General features: G+C 45.1%; 1 protein-coding gene across 1 annotated transcript in view; it reads right to left on the reverse strand.

Moving 5' to 3' along the window:
• The window catches only part of TAB2 (TGF-beta activated kinase 1/MAP3K7 binding protein 2), a 68,577-nt gene that overhangs the window by 19,307 nt on the left and 33,556 nt on the right, over window positions 1-15,714 (reverse strand). Inside the window, exons 2-3 of the mRNA XM_015415550.1 lie at window positions 7,212-7,401; window positions 1-222 (exon numbers count right to left, since the gene is read on the reverse strand). Of these exons, the coding sequence (XP_015271036.1) occupies window positions 1-222; window positions 7,212-7,313 (324 nt within the window). The 5' untranslated portion in view covers window positions 7,314-7,401. The remainder of the gene's footprint in view (window positions 223-7,211; window positions 7,402-15,714) is intronic.

Consider the following 15,714-nt stretch of genomic DNA (forward strand, 5'->3'; position numbering starts at 1 on the left):
GCTGATGCTATGAGATAAAGTCCTACTTCCATTCATTCTACTTCCTTCTCTTCCATGGAGAACCACATTCTGTGACTGCAAATCCAAATTAAGGGATGTCATGTGATTTCGCAGACCAGGAATCCCAGAATCATCTGGAAAACCAATGTCTCCTTCACCGTAGAGATACTTTGTGCTCTCCTTAGACAGAACTGCACAACAAGCATCCAAATTATTATTATTCTATAAGAAACCACAAAAAAGCATGTGTTAAGGCTCTATAATGTAAAAGTTAAAAACAACACTGATCTTAAACTGATAACTCATGACCCACAGCATGGGGGTCATACCAGTGGAACTTTTAAGAGACAGAGAAGGAAAATGAGGTGGAAACCCCCCCCCCAAATATATACTCAAATTAGTAATGGGACCCAAACTGCGGATCTTTGTTCAAGGAAAACTAAAATGATGGAATACTAAAAACTCATTAGATGATATTATTGCTGAAATGATTAACTGGTGGTAACATTTGAAAGCAGGATCAGCGCAAGTGGTTATAGCATCTGATAAAATATTAATACACAACTAGTTATAAGAGTGTCAGAGAGGCTGGATCTTGTAGGCAGACAGAATATGAACACATGTCATCAAAGGTAAATACTCCTGGATCCTTTCAACAACAATTTGGCAGCCCCCTCAGTTGCTGACAGAAACTTTTTGGTGGAGGACACTCAGCTCAAATGACACCTGTAATTGGGCAGGTATCTTCCAAGGCCAATTCTCCTGCCCCCTAACCACTGAAAGGTTCCTAGCAAGATGGCAACTGAGGTGCTCTCCTTCTGCAGTGCACTGAACCCCTCCCTTTAAAAAATTTAGAATCAACTATTGCAGTGTTATATCACTGACAGTGTTTTCAGTGCTTCTGAAAATTCAGGAGACTTGTCCAAATAAGTAAGAATAGAACTGCAGCCTTAGATTTCAAGTTAGTGGTCTTGCTGAATATCTTCCTTTTCTTTAGAATCATAATGAGGGGGAAATGTTGCCTTGACTAAAAGAAACATGGCAAGCATGGTTTAAAAACCAAGTCATAAGATAATATTATGATGGTGCATTTTGGCACAGGGAACACTAAACGTTAAGGAAGTACTTTTTTGTTATATTTAGTTATCACTGATAAAATCTATGGAACTTAAAATTTGATGCTGGAGTCAAAGAATAAGGTCACAGGAAAGCAACATTCTTGGTATCTGTAGGAATACATATATGTGTGTGTGTGCATATATCCTCTATGTAGCCTGATTTATGTTAGAACTTCAGAATTTGGAAAAAAGTTAACCTGAGCTGACATTGCTTGCAGATCTTAGTGACACAATAACTCACAAAAGCTACAGACACCCCAACTAACATTTTAAGCTAGAAGAATAGCAATCATACAAGTAATCCCTAAGGCTCTATAGTCTTCCTGCAGCAAATACAACAATCATATTACAAAGTAATATAACATGTTGGGGGTCCTGCAAGCAATGTGCATGTCTGAGAATGAGCATAAGAGATAAACAAATCAGGATCTCCTCACAGCATGACACTGGGGCTAGATGAACAAATTCATTCTCACTCAGTATTGAACTTCAATAGTCTAACACTATGCTCTGACTGCTGATTTGGAGTGAGGTGACCAGGATGCTGTTCATCTAGCTCTGAAGTTGAGTGATTGGGTATGTAAGCATGTGGTTGATAATGTCTGGATGAAGCACTTTTCCTGCAGCCCTAAACCATCCTCTGCCTGGATTCTTTCAGCCTACAAGTAGCCAGAGTCCCTAACAGCTTACTGAATCCTTGAATATAGTTCCTGTTGGTCAGCCATGTTGGTCTGAAGCAGCAGAGCAAATTTAGAGTCCAGTGGCACCTTTAAGACTAACAAAGGTTATTCAAGGTATGTGCTTTCGTATGCATGCCCACTTTTTCAAATCCACTGGAATGGCAGTTAAGGTTCAAACTTATAGCAAGAAAATGAACAGCAAGTTAACATGTAACATGATGATGTTCAAGACATGCAAAATGAAAACTAAACTATAATTTAGTTTTGTTCAACTAAATAACAAGTTACAGTTATAAGGTCAACAGTTGTAAACATGTCAAAATAGAATATAAATGTCCAAAGGTGTCTTTTCTAATTGTGGGAAGTAACTGAGAATCTTAATCCTCCTCTCAGGCATGGAAGGCGCTTAACAGCAATTTTTGAGGGGGATGTAGTGTTATGTCAGCAGACGTCCCTATATCCCTTGCATTACATTCAGTATTCTAATATATTATTCTGAAAAAGAAATACACTAAAATACTAAAACTCTAAAAGTACACCTGAAGGAGTACTTCCAACATACACAAGAACAGAACAAGAAACAGCAGACAGCCTCTTCACAGCACACCAGCACACAATCTACTGGAGAACAGTTACCATCCCTCCAATCCACTAATGAACAAGATACTTACCACTACATACCATCAAAACAACACTAAAAGAAAAGAGACTTCACATGGACCCCTCCTGATGGTCGCAATACCACACTGAATCTTTACACAGAATGCTTTCACCACAGAGTACAAACCAAGGTGATCAACAAACAACATCACGTGCAGCAGAATCTCAACCATGCTGAAAGGGAGGTCATAGACAATCTCAGGAATAATGTGGATATTATCATTAAAGAAGCAGACAAAGGGGGAGCGCATTGTCATCATTAATAGATCAGACTACATCCAAGAGGCTCAAAGACAACTCTCAAACACTGCTTTTTACAAACGATTGGACTCAGACCCCACACAGGAATACAAAAAAGAACTATACAAGATTATCAAGGAATTACCACTGCACATTCGGGAACTAATCCTCTCAGACAGACCTCTGGAACCCTGACCAGGTACCTTTTATCTTCTATCCAAAATACACAAACCAGGCAACCCAGGACACTCCATTGAGCCTGCTTCGGCAGGGAGGGCGGGGTACAAATAAAATAAATAAATAAATAAATAAATAAATATTTGTTGTTTCAGGAATAGGCACTATCACCATGGGGGTATCTGGATACATGGACTCTGTTCTAAGACCCTATGCCATCAATTCTCCTAGTTATGTTCATGACACCACAGAGTTTCTGAGGAAAATACAATCTTTGAACAACCTTCCAGAGAATACTATTTTAGCCACCATGGATGTGGAATCTCTGTATACCAACATCCCACACAAAGATGGATTATAAGTCATAAGGAACATGATTTCTGACAAAAACACAGCTGACTTTGCCAACAAGCTGTGCCATTGTGTTCTCACCCATAAACACTTCAGATTTGGTGACGACCTGTTCCTCCAGATCAATGGTACAGCCATGGGCACCCGCATGGCCCCACAATATGCTAACATCTTTATGGCCAACTTGGAACAATGCTTCCTAAACTCCCACCCACTCATACCTCTCTTATATTTGCATTACACTGATGACATTTTTATTGTCTGGACACATGGTAAAGAAACCCTGGACACATTCCACCAGGCATTCAATGATTTTCACCCCACCATCAATCTGACAATGAACCAATCCATGCAAGAAATACATTTTCTGGACACTACTGTAAAAGTAAACAATGGACACATAGCTGTCATTGTTCAGTCGCACAGTAAAGTCTGACTCTTCGCGACCCCATGGACCACATCACACCAGCCCCCCTGTCTTCCATCGTGCTACGGAGTTTGCTTAATTTCATGTTTGATGCATCGATAACACTGTCTAACCATCTCATCCTTTGCAGTCCCCTTCTTCTTTTTCCTTCATTCTTTCCCAGCATCAGGGTCTTCTCCAGTGAGTGCTCCCTTCTCGTTTGGTGGCCAAAGTATTTGAGCTTCAGTATCTGGCCTTCCAGGGAACAGTCAGGGTTGATTTCTTTTAGGACTGACTGATTTAATCTCCTTGCAGTCCAAGGGACTCTCAGGATTCCTGTACCAGAATCCTACTTACCGACAAACATACCTACATGCCTCCAGCTACCATCCTAAACATACCAAATGATCCAATGTATACAGCCAGGCTCTATGCTACAGTTGCATCTGTTCCAATCCTACCCCCCCATGGGTTTTATTTTATACAATCACTACATCAAGCCGCAAAGAAGAGAACCAGTCCAGAATAGTAAAGCTCAGGGCCAGCACCCTTTTCAGATAACAGCTCCTATGCTTCAAGATGAAGAAGAGATTGGATTTATACCCCGTCCTTCACTTGGAGTCTCAGAGCGGCTTACACACTCCTTTCCCTTCCCCTCCCCACAACAGGCACCCTGTGAGGTGGGTGAGGCTGAGAGAATTCTGACACAAACTGCTCTTTCAGGAACAGCTGTGCCAGAGCTTGTGACTGACCCAAGGTCACATCAGCAGGTGCAAGTGGAGGAGTGGGGAATCAAACCTGGTTCTCCCAGATTAGAGTCCGCACATTTAACCACTACACCAAACTGGCTCTCCAAACTGGAAGCTCCTGAAGATAGGCAAGGAGTCTTCTAACAGTAGCATCAAACAGCAGGCCTTGTCTGGAAGTCAGCTTCCCAAGCGCTACCATTCCATGCTCTGTTCTGCAGCTTCAGTAACACTACAGGAGATGTCTACTTGGACCTCTGCCTCAACTTTCTCCTTTTGCGCTTCGGCCTGCACATACGCTTCTTTCACCACTTAGCTCTTGTATTGGGGTCGTTCCCCCGGCTCAGTCCCCAAGAATGCAGAGCAGAGCTGTAGTCAGATGGCCACGGATGAACAAGACCGCACCAGACACCACTCAAGATGGCGGTGGCAGCAACAGCAGAAAAGCCATCTGCTCCAATCCTACAGACAGAGATTCTCACCTGAGGGATCTACAACATACCATTTTGGAACTAAAGTATCCACCTGATGAAGTCAGGAAACAGATTTACAAAGCCAGAATGATACCCAGAGAAAACCTGTTAGAAGACAGGCCCAAAAGAGACAATAATAGAACACCACTAGTGGTCACATACAGCTCAAAACAGTTCAACGCATCATCAACGACTTACAACCTCTACTGGATAATGACAGTTCTCTTTCACAAGTACTGGGGGGCAAACCTTTTCTTTCACACAGACAGCTCCCCTGTCTCAAACAACTCCTCACCCACAATAATGCAACTTCTAATTTGAATATAGTCACTGGGACCAGAGCTTGCAATAGACCCAGATGCTAACTTTGCTGCCACATACACCCAGACAACACAATCACTGGACCTAACAGCATCAACTACACCATCATTCACTTGCTCATCTTCTAACACTGTATATGCCATTAAATGTCAACAATGCCCTTTGGTTCTCTACATGGGACGCACAGGACAAACCCTACGCCAGAGGATAAATGGACACAAATCTGACATCAGGAATCACAAGACTGAGAAACCTGTAGGAGAACACTTCAACCTTCCAGGACATTCAATGGGTGACCTCAAAGTAGCTGTTTTATTAAAAGGAACTTCAGGAACAGAATGGAAAGGGAAACCTCTCCAGGACTCAACAGGGATACTGGTTTTTTATCCCATTACATATGCGAACTCATTCAGTTCTCAAGTATGTATTCTCAACAAGGACTATAAATCCTCTGTATTTTAGTGTATTTCTTTTTCAGAATAGTATATTAGAATACTGAATGTAATGCAAGGGATATTGGGATTCTGCTGACATAACACTACATCCCCCTCAAAAACTGCTGTTAAATGCCCTCCATGCCTGAGAGGAGAGAATAAAGATTCTTAGTTACTTCCCACAATTAGAAAAGACACCTTTGGACATTTATCTGCTATTTTGACATATTTATTGCTTTACAACTGTTGACCGTATAACCTTAACTTATTATTTAGTTGAACAAAACTAAATTGTAGTTTAGTTTTCACTCTGCATATCTTGAACATCATCATGTTACATGTTCTGTTCATTCTCTTGCTATAGGTTTGAACCTTAACTGCCATTCCAATGGACTTGAAAAAGGGTGCATGCATACAAAAGCTCATACCTTGAATAAATCTCTGTTGGTCTTAAAGGTGCCACTAGACTCTAAATTTGTTCTACTGCATTCTTGAAAGGGTAGGTCAGGAATGGGGGATGTCTCATGGCACAGACCCACTACCCCTAACCCTCCCCTTAAGGATGTTAGGGATTTTCAGTGGGCCAAATTAACTCCCCCATTTTATTTAAAAACAGCAACAACAGTGCTCAACTAACATCAACATTCTGAGGCTCCTGAGACAGGGCAATAAGCATGCTTGATACCAGTTGGGCTGCTGTCACCAATTTTTTAAATTTTTTTTTAGATTCTTTTTGTTTTTAATTACCTAATTTGGGGGGAGGGGCATACCTGGGGACTCTCAGCATGCAGCAAACACAACCTGGGGTCTTGTGACACAATAAAAGATTAAATCTTGTGATTTAATCTTATAGTCTAGTGCCACAAGACTTCTGAGTTTGTTTTTGCTACAAACAATTACCACAACTACTACTCTGAACTTTGACTACTACCCTGAAAATGCGAAAAACCCTTCTTTACTTGTGGTTGGCTCCATTTCACTGCTCTATTGACAGGCACAGACCATCAAGTTCACTATTAAAAGTGATGCCCATGCTAAAAACATTGGGATTGATGGACGGGAGACCCTGCCATTACAATCCTTCCCCACATTGAGGCAGAATCAGAGGAGGTCAAGGCCAGGTGGGGAGTAGTCCTTCACAGTCTTTCCCCATTTCTGAGCTCAGAGAGAATGGAATATCACTGAGACTGGTAATAAAGTCCCCAAAACTTCTATCCCATCCTGGATTGCCCAGGCTAGCACAATCTCATCAGATCTCGGAAGATAAGCAGGGTTAGCCCTGGGTAGTATCTTGATCAGATTCCTGGAATGACAAGCGGTTTTACACAGGAGATTCTTATGAAAAGAATTGCACATATTTTTTTACATTAGGGGACACAGCAGTTTTAGAAGGTTAGATTCCAAAATTGTAAGTAACGTGACAAGAGAAACGTCATAACTTCTAAAAGCAAGTTTATGTAATATAAACATAAATAAATCAGGGTGGGAAATAAGTTTACTAAAGACACCTGTGTGGCAAGTTAGTTCGAAGAGCCTTTGTAAGTACTTTTTAAACAACTATACTGGATTACAGTGCCTCCATAAATAGAATAGCATAGCACTGACCTGTAACATGCATCTGGACACAACAACTTCAGGTACCTCAGGAAATTTTTGACGCAGGTCATGTAAAACCTGAAAATCAATTTGCTGGCTTCCTTGGGCCATTCGTAAGTTGCCTGGTCAGGACTTTGTTCAACGGGCAGTTCCACGCCTTAATGTCAATGAACAATCATCTCTTCTGTGCCAGCATTTTCTGTAAGAAAAAATAAGAAATATTCATTATATAAAAAAAACAAGTTTCTAAGCATAGTTTTGTCAACACAAGACTTGGGGGTTGAGGGGCAAAGTTCATATGGGTGATGACCCGTGTGCAAGCGTGACCAAATCCTCACTTCATTCCCACCAGAGTATGAGACATACAAACATGATTAATTATGTGAGCAGTAATATGTCATGCAACTCAGCCCTGATTACTATGGATAAATGCAATATAACACAATATGCGGCAGGGCTGTGCTTCATGGCATAAGCTGTTAATGATGAGCAGCTACAGAAATGCCTACAATTCTCTTCGCTCTCTAACCATCGATTTGTACCAAAAAAACCCATGTGAACACTGGCCCAAATGCAACCCTGTTCACAAGCAGAACAATATAATACCTGTTGTTGTTTAATTATACTGTAATGTAGCACTGGATGTCAAGGGATTTCTGCACCTCTTTAGAAACTTGTACGTATCTGGGCATTTTTATATGGTGGAATCAATATGAGAAAACATCCTTTGTTTTATTCTAAATGAGACACAGCAATAAATGAACACCATGCATTTTTGTATGATCATTTCAAAATTCAATTAATTATATTTCAAACCTAGTGGTAAGGTTCACCCCACCATGTTATACATACTTAGTGGTGTGTCAAAGAATTAGTATTAATGATGATATTCAATACTAGGAATAAGGTCCGTTGTGGAAATAAATACAATGAGTTCTAGAAAGAGGATCTGGGAGAGTGCCCCGGTCTTGGGCACTCAGCGTCAATTTGCTATGGTGACCTCAGCAGAGTATAATGACACAGAGTCCACCATTTTCTCCAGAGGAACTGATGACTGTTACCGGAACAGCAGCTGTAATTTTGAGTGATCTCCACCCCTCACCTGAACATTGTCAACAATGGTTCCCCATGATGAAATGGCTAGTTTGGAGGGTGGAGTCTATGGAATTGTACCTGTGTGAGGTCTCACCCTTCCTCAAACCCCATCCTCTCCAGGCTCCACCCCTCAAATCTCCAGGAATTTCCCAACCTGAAATTGGCAACCCTATCTCCTTCCCAGCCAACCATCAACCTACCTTTATCTGCCCCTCTGACTTCAGCTTTCCATCTCCTCCCCCCTCACTCCTGGAGAGCAGTTGTAATTCTGAGTGATATCCAGCCCTCACCTGGAGATTGGTAACAATGGGTCCCCAGGAGGAAATGGCTGGTTTGGACAGTGGAGTTTATGGCATTGTACCTGTCTGAGGTCTCACCCCTCCTCTAATCTCACCCTCTCGAGGCTCCACCCCTCAAATCTCCAGGAATTTCCCAACCTGGAGTTGGCAACTCTATCTCCTTCCCAGCCAAGCAACTCTATCTCCTTCCCAGCCAACCTGCCATTATCTGCCCCGCACTCTTCAGCTTTCCGTCTACCCCAACCACCCGCAGCCTCTACCATGCTCTGAAGCCCTGACTGCTACATCACATTGGCTGTCATGGGGGGGACCTCTCAGCAGGGTATAAGGACACAGAGTCCAGCGTTTTCTCCAGGAGAACTGATCTCTGCCATCTGGAGAGTAGTTGTAATTCTGAGTGATCTCCAGTCCTCACCTTGAGATTGGCAACAATGGTTCTCCAGGAGGAAAAGTATAGTTTTCCTCTGCAATGGGGACCAAAGCAGCTAACATCATTCTCCTCTCCCCCTTTTGACTTGCACAACAACCCTGTGAGGTAGGTTAGGCTGAAAGTCTGTGACTGGTCCGAAATCACCCACTCAGCTTCCACAGCAAAAACCTGGGTCTAGCAGACCCTGCTCTGAAGAGCTGACTGCTACGCCTAGGGTAGCCAAACTCCAGGTGGAGCCTGAAGATCGCCAGGTATCACAACTGAACTCCAGACAACAGATCTCCCCCCCCCGGGAGAAAATAACAGCTTTGGAGGGTGGGCTCTATGGCATTCTGTTCAGCTGAGGCCTCTCCCCTCTCCAAACCCTGGCTTCCATAGACTCTACCATAAAATCACCAGGAATTTCCCTACCTGAAGCTGGCAACCGTAGTCAAGACTGGCCCCAATGAGTTTTCTCCCAAAGGCCAAAATAGGCATAGAAAGGGTCTCCCCCTCGGCTTTTACTGACAGAACCAAGCTTGGATGTCTAGCAACAGGTACTGAGGGGAAAGTAGGGTTGCCAGCTCTGAGTAGGGAAATACCAGGAGATTTGGGGGCGGATCCTATGGAGGGCGGCATTTGGGGAGGGGAAGGACTCAGTAGGGTATAATGCCATAGGGTCTACCCTCCAAAGCAGCCATTTTTCCCAGGTGAACTGATCTCTGTAATCTGGAGATCAATTGTAACAGATGAAGATCTCCAGGTCCCACCTGGAGGTTGGCAACCGTAGGGAAAATTCAGCCACACAGCAGGGGATTGAAAAGAATGGTTTGACAGCCACTGGCCCACCTCAGTACCCAGCCAACCATGGCAGAGCCAAGCAGGAGAGAGCCGTTCATAGTTTATACTGACAGGAAAGTGGCCAAGCTGGCAGTAGACGGGGTTATATGCTGAAAGTCTGTGACTGGTCTGAAATCACAGCTTCCACAGCAAAAACCTGGGTCTGGCAGACCCTGCTCTGAAGCACTAACTGCTATGCCTAGGGTAGCCAACCTCCAGGTGAAGCCTGAAGATTGCCAGGTATCACAACTGAACTCCAGACAACATATCTCTTCCCCCCCTCCCCGGAAAAAATAACTGCTTTGAAGGGTGGGCTCTATGGCATTCTGTTCAGCTGAGGCCTCTCCCCTCCCCAAACTCTGGCTTCCTTAGAAACAGAAAATCCAGGAATTCCCCAACCTGGAGCTGGCAACCTAGTCAGGACTGGCCCCAATGAGTTCCTCACAAAGGCCTGGAAAGGGTTTCCTTCCTTTGTCTTTTTACTGACAGAACCAAGCTTGGTTGCCTACCAAAGCCACTGAGGGAAAAGTTAGTTCCACAGAGGAGCCAAGCAGGAGAAGTGTCTTTATCAGGAGAGACAGCCGTTTGCCAGTTATTCTGACAGGGAACAGTGGCTGAAGTGGGAGTGGGCGGGGAAGAGGAGTAGACCTAGCACCCAGCCAATGGCACATGAGTACTCTTAAGTGGTGGCTGATGGGCCAATGGCTGATGGAGCGCACTGCACAGCCAATGGGAGACCTGGAAACAGCCAATATGCTAAGGGGATTATTATATAGAGATGACATCACCAAATCCAACTTGCCATGGAATCCAACTATGACATCATTAGGTGTCTCCCAATATGTCTAAGGATTTGAGATGTAGACCCGGCAAGCCTTTCTCACACACTCAGCATACTCATGTTCCCTCACTATAAAAATTTCAGCTACAGGCATGCCCAGCAGCTACTTTATTGTCCCAAGCAGTTGCTGTATATTTTTCCAGAGTCCCTGGCATGGGACAACTGCACAGCTTATCAGGGAATGTATTATTCTGAGCAGCACAAACTTCAGGCTATAGCAGCTTCATGTTTTGGAAAGGGAGAACTTGCATGGGACAGTTCAGGAACAGCTGAAAGAACCCCAGCTTCTCAGTTATATTTTTAATGGAACTGACGATTACATAGTCAGAACTGTGGCCTACCATTTATGACAAACAGCAATGAAAACTAATACCAACACAGAAATCAGGCAGGGACTGAAAATACACTGTTTTCCTCATCAGTAAACTTGACTGTTTAAAAACATAAGCACCAGCTTTTTCCTTTAAGAAAAAATACTATAATGCCTTAGGCTAGACACTCTCGCAGCCTCCATTCTCCCCATCGTTAAATGACTAATTACAAGGGAACTGATACAGGATTTAAGCTATGGCTGGTGAGAAAATGCACAGCTGTCTGTGTGTATATGGGGGGGGGGGAACTGGGAAATTCTTTAGCATCCAAAGTAACAGCGTGATCTTAGCAGTGTCTGTAGGCTGGATAAGTAATTTCCTGCTCACCTATCTCAGAAGAGTGGTGCTGTTGTGAAACTATGCTATAGCACTGGCAGCTGAATGGGATGCTGTTCATCTATCCTGAACCTGAGCCAAGCAATATGACAGGAAGTATTTTTACTTCTACCCCTCACCATGCCATACGGGCAAACTGGGGAGGAGGGAGGAAGAACTGAGGATAAGCATGCATCCCTCTCCTCTAGTTTTACAACCCACTACGAGACAACGTTAAGTTGTTAGGGGTTTTACCCCCTTAGCAAGTTAAGGAATCTTGGGTGGGAGGGAGGGTGCTTATTAATTAGGATTAGACAAGAGGCAGTTTCTCCAGCGCTCATAGAATCACAGAGTTGCAAGGGACCTCCAGGGTCATCCAGTCCAACCCACTGCACAATGCAGGAAATTCACAATTACCTCCCCCCACACCCAGTGACCCCTGTTCCATGCCCAGAAGATGGCAAAACAACAACAACAACACAACCACCCTCCAGGATCCCTGGCCAAAACTGGCCTGGAGAAAAATTGCTTCCTGACCCCAAGGTGGTGACCAGCATTTCCCTGGGCACGTAAGAAAGGACGACGAGAACTAAGCACAGACGCAACCCTTCCTGCCCTCATCTATCCTCCACTAGCTCTCTTAGTTTCATAAAGATCAGAATCCTTAACCTATAATACTATGTACTGATAATAAGAGATGATGTATGGCTGGGAACGAATGCCTTACTGTATACCCCTTGATTCCAATATTCACTTTGCAGGACACTTTGCAGGATGTAATTCCCTTACGTATTGGCCATTTCCAGCTCTCCCATTGGCTGTGCAGTGCACTCCATCAGCCATTGGCCCATCAACTGCCACTCAAAAGTACTCGAGTGCCATTGGCTGGGGGCTGGGTCCACTCATCTCCCCTGCCCACTGCCAGCCTGGACACTCTTCTCTCACAGAATAAACTATCAAAATAGCTGTCTCTCCTGACAAAGACACTTCTCCTTCTTGGCTCCTGTGGGACTAACTTTTCCCTCAGTGGATGTTGCTAGGCAAACAAGCTTGGTTCTGTCAGTAAAAAGGCAAAGGAAGGACGCCCTTTCCAGGCCTTTGTGGGGAACTCATTGGGGCCAGTCCTGACTACAGTTACCAGCTCCAGGTTGGGAAATTCCTGGATATTCTGTGGTGGAGTCTAAGGAAGCCAGAGTTTGGGGAGAGGAGAGGCCTCAGCTGAATAGAATGCTATAGAACCCACCCTCCAAAGCAGTTATTTTCTCCGGGGCTGGGGGGAGAGATCTGTTGCCTGGAGTTCAGTTGTGATACCTGGGGATCTTCAGACTCCACCTGGAGGTTGGCTACCCTAGGCATAGCAGTTAGCACGTCAGAGCACAGTCTGCCAGACCCAGGTTCTTGCTGTGGAAGCTGACTGGGTGATTTCGGACCAGTCACAGACTTTCAGCCTAACCTACCTCACAGGGTTGTTGTGCAAGTCAAAAGGGGGAGAGAAAAATGATGTAAGCTGCTTTGGTCTCCACTGTGGAGAAAGACTGTACTTTTCCTCCTGGAGAACCATTGCCGCCAATCTCCAGGTGAGGACTGGAGATCACTCCAAATTAAAACTGCTCTCCAGATGGTAGAGATCAGGGGCAGATAATGGTAGGTTGATGTTTGGCTGGGAAGGAGATAGGGTTGTCAACTCCAGGTTGGGAAATTCCTGGAGATTTGAGGGGTGGAGCCTGGATAGGGTGGGGTTTGTGGAGGGGTGAGACCTCAGAGAGGTATAATGCCATAGACCACCCTCCAAACCAGCCATTTCCTCCTGGGAAACCATTGCTGCCAATCTCCAGGTGAGGGCTGGAGAGCACTCAGAATTACAACTGCTCTCCAGATGGCAGTGATCAGTTTCCCTGGAGAAAATTGTGGGTTCTGTCACGTGTCATTATACCCTGCTGAGGTGGGCCTCCCAAGACATTCAGTGTGACATGGCAGTTAGCACTTCAGAATAGGGTCTTCCAGACCCAGGTTCTTCCTGTAGAAGCTGATCGGGTGATTTCAGACCACTCACAGACTTTCAGCGTAACCTACCTTACAGGGTTGTTGTGCAAATCAAAAGGGGGAGAGGAGAATGATGTGAGCTGCTTTGGTCACCACTGTGGAAAAAGACTGTACTTTTCCTAGGTAGAGGGTACAGGGAGGGGGGAAGAAATGGAAAGCTGAAGTCAGAGGGGCAGATAACGGTATGCTGATGGTTGGCTGGGAAGGAAATAGGGTTGCTACCTCTAGGTTGGGAAATTCCTGGATATTTGAGGGATGGAACCTGGAGAGGGTGAAGTTTGAGGAGGAGCTGGACCTCAGACAGGTACAATGCCATAGACTACACCTTCCAAACCAGCCATTTCCTCCTGGGGAACCATTGCTGTCATTCTCCGGGTGAGGGCTGGAGACCACTCAGAATTAAAACTGCTCTCCAGACAGCAGAGATCAGTTCCCCTGGAGAAATTGGCTGCTTTGCAGGGTGGACTCTGAGTCATTATACCCTGTTGCGGTCGCTTCTCCTCCTGCTTGGGTCCCCACTGAGGAGGAGAAGACTATTTTTCCTAGGTAGAGGCTCCAGGTGTAGGGGGGAGATGGAAAGCAGAAGTCAGAGGGGTAGATGGTTGGCTGTGAAGGAGATAGGGTTGCTACCCCCAAGACAGGTACAATGTCATAGGCTCTACCCTCCAAACCAGCCATTTCCTCCTGGGGAACATTGCTGCCAATCTCCAGGGTAGGGCTGGAGATCACTCAGAATTAAAACTGCTCTCCAGATGGCAGAGATCAGTTCCCCTGGAGAAAACAGTAAGTTCTGTGTCATTATACCCTGCTGAGGTCACCACAGCAAATTGACATTGAGTCCCCAAGAAGCCCCTCTACCTGCCCTCCAAGTTGTGTGCAGATTGGCTTTGGGGGGCTGTGTAGCAACCCCCCAAAGCAGGTGCCCTCAGGCAACTGCTCTTTGGGAAAATCACAACAGCCACGGGTTCAGGAATGTGTCAGTTCAAATGGACCCCCTGCAAGCTAGAAGCATCAAACTTGCAGTGGACTACTGCAAGATGCCTCTCTACAAAAGAGGGGGAGGTCTAGTGCGGGAGGGGGTGGCAAGTTGGAAAATCAAGTTGATGGGCTGGTACAGCAAGGGCAGCTGGTGATGTCAAGCCCAGCAAGCGGTTGCCCAGAGGTGCAGAAGTCAAGGATCTTAGGGTCCAAAGTGCGAAATGAGGGGAGGTCTAGCGTGGGAGGGGTGGCAAGTTGGAAAACCAAGTCGATGGGCAGCTGGCAATGACAAGCCCTTGCGTGGGTGTCAAGAGCCACAGAAGTAAAGAATCTTAGGGTCCAAAGTGCAAAGGGGGGGAGGTCTAGCAAGGGAGGGGGGTGGCAAGTTGGAAAACCAAGCTGATGGGCAGGTACATCAAGGTCAGCTGGTGATGTCAAGTCCACCCCCCCATTGCTTTGACAACTGATTTGCACCAGCGAGTCTGGCTCACGAATCACTCCCAGAAAAACATGGTGGTTTGTGGACTGTCCGTGGGCGAAGCAATCTCATGAACCAAAGCCTCATGAACCACAAACCGGCCATGTTTGTGACGAAATTAGATTCATGATGAGGTTCGTGCCCATCCCTATCACAATTACTTTCATGACACTGCATCAACCTAAAGTCAATAGTATTCCCAATTAATTTGTGTAATGGTTTAAGACAAGCATACAAAGAATGGTTAGCCACATAAGTGAAGACAAAAAGCTTTCTTTAGTTTTGCTCCTGAGAGTTCAGAAATGCTATCACTATCAATTTGTAGCAAAGACTTTTTTTTATTTGACAAGAAACTGTTTGGAAAAGAACAATTGGTAAAGCACATACATGTCTCCCCCTGCCCATACACACAATAGCTTTGTTCACATGGTTCAGTGAACATATGTACATCCTACAAGTACATGCATAAAAGTGTTTGTAAGAGCCAACACACATTCACTTTACAAGTTCAGCTGTAAGTCTGTTGGGTGGCGCTGTGACAGATGTGCTGTGGCGTCAGTCCTGGACTCCACTCCCCAAGTCCTCCTTGGCCTTCCCATGGTGCTGTGCTCCCCTCCCAGGGCCTTCTCACCCTCACCACCTCTTAGATCTCAGTTCCCAGAGCTATCACCTGTGCCTGTCTCACCTGCCTCGCCTTTTATTGGTGAGCTCTGTCACCCTTGATGGCTAATGCAGTTTTCTCTTGCCCTTCATGAGGCTTTCCCTGCAGTTGCCACCTCTAGTCCTCCAACCTGCCGCCAAGGGCTGCTTTGCCATTCCCCACTGTATTTCTGCTCCTCCAGC

This window comes from Gekko japonicus, unplaced genomic scaffold, assembly GCF_001447785.1.
Source record: "Gekko japonicus isolate JY-2015 unplaced genomic scaffold, Gekko_japonicus_V1.1 scaffold1870, whole genome shotgun sequence".
Taxonomy (NCBI): Eukaryota; Metazoa; Chordata; class Lepidosauria; order Squamata; family Gekkonidae; genus Gekko; species Gekko japonicus.